General features: G+C 32.8%; 2 protein-coding genes across 2 annotated transcripts; one reads left to right on the top strand and one right to left on the bottom strand.

Moving 5' to 3' along the window:
- The first annotated feature begins 7,176 nt into the window (after nucleotides 1-7,176).
- LOC139853854 (umecyanin-like) lies at nucleotides 7,177-7,572 on the top strand. Its single transcript, XM_071843197.1, has one exon. The coding sequence runs from the start codon at nucleotides 7,177-7,179 to the stop codon at nucleotides 7,570-7,572; it is 396 nt and encodes a 131-aa protein (XP_071699298.1).
- Nucleotides 7,573-7,924: 352 nt separating this feature from the next.
- Nucleotides 7,925-8,374, bottom strand: LOC139853853 (RING-H2 finger protein ATL72-like). The gene has a single exon (XM_071843196.1). It carries the CDS (start codon nucleotides 8,372-8,374, stop codon nucleotides 7,925-7,927), a length of 450 nt encoding a protein of 149 aa, XP_071699297.1.
- Nucleotides 8,375-9,368: the final 994 nt, after the last annotated feature.

Below are 9,368 nucleotides of genomic sequence, written 5' to 3'. Positions count from 1 at the left end.
TTTAATAACTGTTATTTTTGCATGGTATGCTTATCTATAAGTTATGTAACAGCTATGTTATGGAGTAATACTTATATATATTCTAAAGTATTTTGTTGGACTAACATGATTTATATTTATTTATTTAATCATGCACTAGAATATAGTTTAGTTCATTTGAAATTTGGAATGACCAATAGTGATGGTAGTAAATAGGTCATACAAAATTGAATAGTTAGTCAATGAAAGTTTGGAACTACAGATATATAATTGTTTCCAATTTTGTACTGCCATTCTTTTCTGTATTTATAATGATAACATTAAAAATAAAATAAAAAAGATTGTTTCCATTTTTGTACTGCCATTCTTTTTTGTAAACTCATTAATTAATTCTATAAAGTTAATATTACCAAGAAATTTTCAAGGCATTGGAAATAACAGCCCTCTGAATGACTGAATGGCATGGGATATTTTTAGATTTTTATATCAATCTTAAGTCCTTAAGTCAGTGTCCTTTTAACACCCTTTGGGACACATTTAACTTCTGTTTGTATGTGTTGTAGTTTATGCATTGATAAAATGATTTTGTTGTATGTGTACTAAAATTTTGTGTGAATTAGTTACTTAATTATGCAGTTCTTCTTGTTCTTCCTCTCATAGCCATTAGCTACAAGTCTCAAGTTAAATCTATTTTCACATTAACATATATTGTGGATAACTCCATGTTTGAATAGTAGCCATTTGGACAAACAAATGACTTTCTTAAAGTATCATGTATGTCAAACACCAACGAACGGTACCCAGCAAGTCTGGATTCCAAAAGGTCACTACTTCGATCCCTGGCAATGTCCAAATCGCTAGCTCGATTCTCTGGGGAATTTTTCCCAATGCAGTCTCCCCTTGACGCATGTGTGACAAATAATCACGAATGTGGTTAATTCCCATCTTAGTAATCCCGGTATTGTTTATAAAAAATGATGTATGTCAAACAATTACCAAAGATAAAGTTATATAACAATGCAATATGTATTGACGAACGACAGATGTATGCTTGTGTCGTTCTTACTCGAGTAGTAAGCAACTCGTTCAATTAGAACACACACCATGGTTGCGTGATCTAGTTAGATTAGACGAACATACATATGTATGCTTTGTATATAAGAAAAAGAATATGACAAGGTTGAGGTTAAGTTCCGCAACTCGAGAAGACTCAGTCGGGAATTTGGAGGGAGTAATCAGCAACTCGAGGATTAATCTCGGTCGTAACTTTGGAGGGAGTAATCAGCAACTTGGGGATTAATCGGATTGGACTTTTTATATATTTAAATTATTATTATTATAAATTTGAAACTTATATGTATAAATATAGAAGAAACCATAAACATAAACTTTAACATAATTATCAAAAACATAATCATTCGCTCAAAAACTATTAATTCTGATTTAAATTCGTAGTAATATGTGAACCAATTTTGACTTTGACTGACTTTTACTAACAAATTGACTTTGACCCATTAACCGACGTTGACCGGTTAATTAAATAAATTTTTGAAAATCGATTGATCTGTACCAAAAAGAAGTAATAGGCGATTAATCGGGATTTTTTACGACATAGGAGAGTTCAACTTACCTAATTATTACAACTAAAATGTTGCATGGAGTTGTACTACCATATCCATGCACTTGGAACCATTTGTTCCATACTTATTTTGTTTGATTGTAAATATTCGTACTTACACGAGCTTGCACACTTGAATACGTAGCCACATAGGTGGCAATATTGACCCATTTGCGGTAAATGGTTGGATTTGGGTTATAATGCTTTATCTGACACATCAACAGGCAGGAGTTTATAAAATTAAGTGATTACAATGGAACTTGGTCAAACAGGTTAAATGACCAGAAAGTTGCTCAGAATGCATATCGTTTAATTAAAGATAATTTTATGGTAAAAATGTGGAAAATATTTGAAATGTAATGATCCTACTGACTTTCTTGAATTTAGTCTCCTTATGTAAACTTTCTTAATTCGTAACACACTTAAATGAATTATCTATCTATCATATCTATTATATTAATATACGGAATAATAAGGTAAGATTTTTATTTTTATTTTCAAAAATAACGAATTTTTTTTTTTTTAAATGTATGACAAAGGATGGATGGTTCCAAATGATCCAAATTTCTACAATAATTGGGGATCCAAAGACATCTTTAGGACAGATGATCAACTGGTTTTTAATTTTAAAACAGGATCTCAGGATGTGGCTATAGTGGATAAAGAAGGTTACGATAAATGCAAACCTAACCCAAGCAATATTATAAAACAAGGTTCCGCCCTTGTCAACTTGACTGAACCCGGACGGAATTACTTTATTTGTTCATTTAAGGGTCATTGTGAACACTATCAAAAATTAGTAGTTTATGTAATATTTGACGGAAGTAAATAAGATGCGTTGAAAAAGATTATAATAATCTTCGATTGAGATAATAATTATGATCAATTTTTTTGGCTACACGTTTTAAGCTTTTCTATGAACGTCAAGGCCAGGGATATATATACTTTTTTTAAACTTTTGATAATCCCACAACTGTCAAATTCAGTGGTGAAAATATCACCATCCATTAATAAACTTCGGATAATCCCTACATACGTACTAAAACTAAAAAGCTAAAATGGCTCACAACACTCGTTTGCCATATAAACTAATGGTATGATCACAATGGTCAAAACCTGTTACTAAACAGGCGGCACAACGACCACCAAATGACTACAATTAGGGCATGACATATGGTCAACCAACCACTTATCTACACACTTGACATGAAACTCATGGTTACAACCCGGCAACACTTACCTTTTCTCCATCTTTAAAATCTCCTAGACAAATCGAGCATTCGGCCACCAAAACGTCTGTCGTTAACTTGAAATAACGACCGGAATTTCGCGTATATTATTTTTCCAAGACCTTCAGCCATATCTACCTCGGCAACTAATAACGCACGTCTACGCTTCAAAGCATAATGAATAATTGAGTTTAGTGCAAGTGCACCTATAAGTGTGAATAACAAGGCTGCTAGTACTACTAATGGCACCATTTAATTTGAAGATGGTTGTGTTTGCAGCCATTCTTGTATGCATGAAATTTCATAGCTCGGTGGGAGATGTAAACATAGTAGGTGACGACAAAAGATGGATGGTTCCAAATGATCCAAAATTCTACGATAATTGGCAATCCAAAGACATCTTCAGGATGGATGATCAACTGGTTTTTAATTTTAAAATAGAATCTCAAGATGTGGCTATAGCGGATAAAGAAGGTTACAATAAATGCTAACCTAACCCAAGTAATATTATAAAACAAGGTCCAGCCCTTGTCAACTTGACTGAACCTGGATGGAATTACTTTATTTGTTCATTTAAGGGTCACTGTGAACACTTTCAAAAATTAGTAGTTCATGTAATATTTGACGGAAGTAAATAAGATGCGTTGAAAAAGATTATAATAATCTTCGCTTGAGATAATAATTATGATCAATTTTTTTGGCTACACGTTTTAAGCATTTCTATGAATGTCAATGATATATATATATATATATATATATATATATATATATATATATATATATATATTTGTTTTAAACTTTTGATAATTCCGACAACCGTCAAATTCAGTGGTGGAAATATCACCATCCATTAATAAACTTCAGATAATCCCTACATACTTGCTAAAACTAAAAAGCTAAAATGGCTCACAAGACTCTTTTGCCATATAAACTAATGGTATGATCACAGTCTTAACATGACTGTTACTCGTACAACCAAAAAAAAAGTCAACCGCAATGATCAAAACCTGTTACTAAACAGGCGGCACAACGACCACCAGATGCCTACGATTAGGGCATGACATATGGTCAACCAACCACTTATCTACACACTTGACATGAAACTCATGGTTACAACCAGGCAACACTCTTACCTTTTCTCCATCTTTAAAATCTCCTAAACAAATCGAGCATTCGGCCACCAAAACGTCTGTCGTTAACTTGAAATATCGACCGGAATTTCGCATATATTATGTTTCTCAAGACCTTCAGCCATATCTACCTCGGCATCGAATAACGCACGTCTACGCTTCAAAGCATAATGAATAATTGAGTTTAGTGCAAGTGCGCCTATAAGTGTGAATAACAAGGCTGCTAGTACTACTAATGTGTTTGTATCAAAACCAGTTTCGTCAGTGTGGGAAGAATAGTCAGTTTCGTCAGTGTGGGAAGAATCGGTTGTGTTGGTCCCACTCGGGGAGTACGCAACTCCCTCAGTTAGAACGCGTACCATGATTGGGTAATCTAGTTAAATTAGATGAACATACAGATGTATGCTTGGTATATAAGAAAAAAACGTGAACAAGGTTGAGGTTAAGTTTAGCTAAGGTTTCAAAATTCGCTACTTGAAAAGTACTCGGTCGGGACTTTGGAGGGAGTAATCAGCAACTTGGGGATTAACCGGAATGAACTTATTATACACTAAAGTTATAAATTTCAAACATATAAACTTATATTTGTAAATATAGAAGAAAATGCTAAACATAAACTTTAACATAATTGTTTAAATACATAAACATAATCATTCATTTGTTCAAAATTATAAAATTCTAGTTTAAATTCAAATGAAAATGTTGACCAATTATGACTTTGACCGACTTTTACCAACAAATCCTACTTTGACCCATTAACCGACGTTGACTGGACGGATTTGGGTAAATCGAATCGGTTCGTAGTTAAAAAGGAGTAATTAGGGATTAATCGGGATATAAGAGTGAGTTCAGCTTACCTAAATATTACTCCCTCCGTCCCAATTTAATAGTCCACAGACAAAATGGCACACAGTTTTAGAAAATCCCACTAACTTCATTTATCCACCAATGAAATATTTTCTCTCTCCAGATCCACCAATCAAATATACTCTTTCCTTTCTATTTATGGAAGTGGACTATTAATTTAGGACATCCCAAAATGAAAAAACAGGACTATCTAATTGGGACAGAGGTAGTACTAGTTAAATGTTAGACTTGTACTATCAAATCCACTTGGAACCTTTTGTTCCATACTTTTTTTTGTTTGATTTAAATTTTCAGACTTATACGAACTTTCACAGTTGAATACATAGGTGTTAATATTGACCCATTTGCGGTATATAGGTGGATTTGGGTTATAATGTTTTAGCTAACATATCAAACACGCAGGAGCTTATATAATTAAAGGAAAATTGTTTGAAAATGCATTGAACTTTTATCAAATTTCTATTGTATGCATTCAACTTTAAAAATTTCTTTTGTATGCATTCAACTATTTAAATTGTTTTATCGTACGCATAATGTAACTTGTACATCAGGTATCCGGTTAATATGTAGAAAGAGTTCGTGGTTGGTCCCTTGACTTAACGTTCGTTAAATTTTTTCATTAAACTTAACTTTCATCTTTAGATTTCACAAAAAATAACAAAATCTACCATTAGCAATTTGGGTAAGGCACGTACATAGGCACGTACATATGTAGAAAAAAAAATCACACTGGATATGTATATAAAGTATATACAGTAGGAGTTCCAGGTGGGTTTCGAATCAAATCCGGTTTTTTGTAGGTGAGTTTTCTCAGATCTATTCCGGTTATGATAACTATCATCATTATTAAACTAAATTCAAATTAAAATTTCAAACCAATCAAAAATTAAAAACCCAACCAAAACCAAAATGAAATCAAACAATAAAACCAAAATTAGATCACCTTCTCTAACCACAAATCAAAATTGAAGAAATTGTAACCTTAAAAACCCAAAATTTGTTGAACTGGAGTATCACTCATCAATCGTGATCCTTAAAAACCCATTTTCCCATCAAACTAAAAAGGTGGGCTTTTAATAAAACCCACTGTTCTAGTTAAATTTCATTTCTATAATTCGATAATTAACGATCCAAACACACTTACGTTCAATTTTCGAAGAAATAAAGTAGCAGTTCAGGTGGGTTAAGTTTTAGGTGTCGACGGTTCAGTCACCGCCACCGCCGTCGATGGTTGAGCTATCGTCGTCTCCGACACCAACGTGTTTGTATTTGATGAGTTTCTAAACACCAACCACCGCTGCCGGAGTTATAACACAAACACTGCCGCATTCAATGACGTGATTTCGAGCCAATCTCTAGCATTCAATGACATGATGTTTTGTGGCCATCGCAAATCCCTCCGGTATTCATCAGGTCAGGTAGTTGCAGACCTGATTTCACAAGATATATAGTCTTTTAGATCTAGGTGCAATCGACAGATTTCATATTTAGATGCAAATGACATATTCTATTAACCCCAAATAAGATTACTAATGTTGGTTAATAATAAGGTGTCGAGAAAAAAAAAAGAAAATTGAAAAGTAGAAATTAATTTAGTTTGTCATGGTTTGATTTGGATTTGATGTTTGGTGAAGAGTGTAAGAAGATGAGGGATAAATGGCATCAAAAATAAACAGAAATGACTAACATGTAATATTTGACAAATATAAGGGATCAATAATGTAAATTTGTTTAGTTGGTGACTGGAAATTTTACCTCCTATACCAGGTTAAGTACGTACAAAAGAAAAATTTTAATAGTTGAATGCATACAATAAGAGATTTGAAATTTGAATGCATACAATAGAAATTTGATGAAAGTTCAATGCATTTTCAAATAATTTTTCCTATAATTAACTAATTACAATAGAACTTCGTCAAACAGGTTAAATGTCTAGAAAGTTGCCCAGAGTTGCATATCGTTTATGAAAGATTAATCTTATGGAAAAAATGTGGAAAATATTTGAAATGTGATAATCCTATTGAATTTCTTGAATATAGTCCTTATGTAAAGTTTCTTCATTCGTAACACACTTAAATCTATTATCTACCATCTATCATATACGGTGTAATAAGGTAAGATGATATTACATATTACTCCCTACATTATACGGACTATTTATTACTGTTATGTTACACTATCTTATATAACATCTTACGTTAAAGAAAATTTCTTGTAACATATATTTAAATTTTATCAAACATTAAATTTTGTTATGTTCAAGCCCAACTATTTAACCAATGTTCTATCTTCATAAGTCAAATACCACAATTTAAACGTAAACACCACTCTTAGAAAAACATAAAACATACAAATGGCACCATTTAATTTGAAGATGGTTGTGTTTGCAGCCATTCTTGTATGCATGAAATTTCATAGCTCAGTGGGAGATGTAAACATAGTAGGTGACGACAAAGGATGGATGGTTCCAAATGATCCAAAATTCTACGATAATTGGCAATCCAAAGACATCTTTAGGATGAATGATCAACTGGTTTTTAATTTTAAAACAGGATCTCAAGATGTGGCTATAGTGGATAAAGAAGGTTACGATAAATGCAAACCTAACCCAAGATATATAATAAAACGAGGCCCTGCCATTGTCAACTTGACTGAACCCGGATGGTATTACTTTATTTGTTCATTTAAGAACCATTGTAAACACTATCAAAAATTAGCAGTTTATGTGATATTTGACGGAAGTAAATAAGATGGGTTGAAAAAGGTTATAATAATATTCAATTGACATAATAATTACGATCAGTTTTGTTGTCAACACATTTTAAACTTTTCTATGAACGACAAGTATATATACTTGTTTACTTATGATATCCGACAAGTATTGTTTGCTGACTTTATCAAATTCAATGGTGGAAATATCACCATCCATTCAAAAACTTTCAATAATCCCTACACATGTACAAAATGAAAAAGCTAAAATGGTTCACAAGACTCATTTGCTATATAAACTCATTTTATGATCACAGTCTAAACATGAACCTGATTGACTGTTTACTCATACAACCATAAAAAAAGTCAACCGCAATGGTCAAAACCTGTTGCTAAACAGGGGGCAGTGCCACCAAATGCCTACAATTTGGGCATGACATATGGTCAACCAACCACTTATCTACACACTTGACATGAAACTCATGGTTACAACCAGGCAACACTCTTACCTTTTCTCCGTCTTTAAAATCTCCTAGACAAATCGAGCATTCGGTCACCAAAACGTCTGTCGTTAACTTGAAAACATCGATCGGGATTTTGCGTATGGTACGTTTCTCAAGACCATCAGCCATATCCACCTCGGCATCTAATAACGCACGTCTACGCTTCAAAGCATAATGGATAATCGAGTTTAGTGCTAGTGCACCTATAAGTGTGAATAACAAGGCTGCTAGTACTACTAGTGTGTTTGTATCAAAACCAGTTTCTTTGGTGTGGGAAGAATCGTTCGTGTTGTTCCCACTCGATGAGTATGCAACTCGCTCAGTTAGAACACGCACCATGATTGGGTAATCTAGTTAGATTAGATGAACATACTGATGTATGTTTTGTATTTAAGAAAAAGGATGTGAACAAGATTGAGGTTAAGTTCTGCTTACCTAATTATTACTAATTAAATTAAATGTTAGATGGAGTTGTATTACCAAATCCACTTGGAACCTTTTGTTCCAAACTTTTTTTGTCTGATTGTAAATAATCAGACTTATACGGATGTTGACCCGAATGTTGAACCCAACCCAACCCACCCATTTTACCAAATCTTCATGAATTACAGTTTTTCAACTTTTCATTATTAACTTGATGCTACCCTGTCTATATCTATATGCTTACATGTAACTATAAACCTTTTAAAGTAGTCAAATATTGACCACCTGTAAAGGGATGACATAAATAAGCAAAAAGAAAAAGAAAAATGAACTATGGGTATTTGAACTCATGGAATTATTTTTCTTATATTCTTTGATTCAAATACTTTAGCACAACTAATCTATTAAGTAATTGCGAATGTTTACCTGTACATGATAGAATTAGAAACATAGTATACAAGTTTATGTTTATTTTTCAGGAGTTGATACTCTTTGTACCTTTCGAAAGTGACATCTAACCAAGCCTCAAAACTTAGTGGGGTGCTTTACCTAAGACTTGAAATATTTGGCTTAAGACAACTAATTAAATAAAATATATGTTATGAAAAATCAGTAATCAATAAATTCTTAATATGACAAACAAAGGATGACAAGTGACTCAATAAACAAGGAAAATTAGTCAAATTCAGTAGACCGTAAACATAATATTACGAAAACAAAAACTCTTGATATGAACCAAGAATCAAGCATGGTACGATATGAAAAACAGTTACAGAACACACCAGCCATGTGTGTTATTTTTAGCCTTTTAAAGTTGTCTCTGACAACTAAAAACTGACAGAAGCAATGGAAATGAGCAACGAAACATTACTGTTATGTGACCTCGAGCTGTCTTTGCAGACTAAAATAA

Source organism: Rutidosis leptorrhynchoides, chromosome 6, assembly GCF_046630445.1.
Source record: "Rutidosis leptorrhynchoides isolate AG116_Rl617_1_P2 chromosome 6, CSIRO_AGI_Rlap_v1, whole genome shotgun sequence".
Lineage (NCBI taxonomy): Eukaryota > Viridiplantae > Streptophyta > Magnoliopsida > Asterales > Asteraceae > Rutidosis > Rutidosis leptorrhynchoides.
This window is presented reverse-complemented; position numbering and strand designations above follow the sequence as displayed.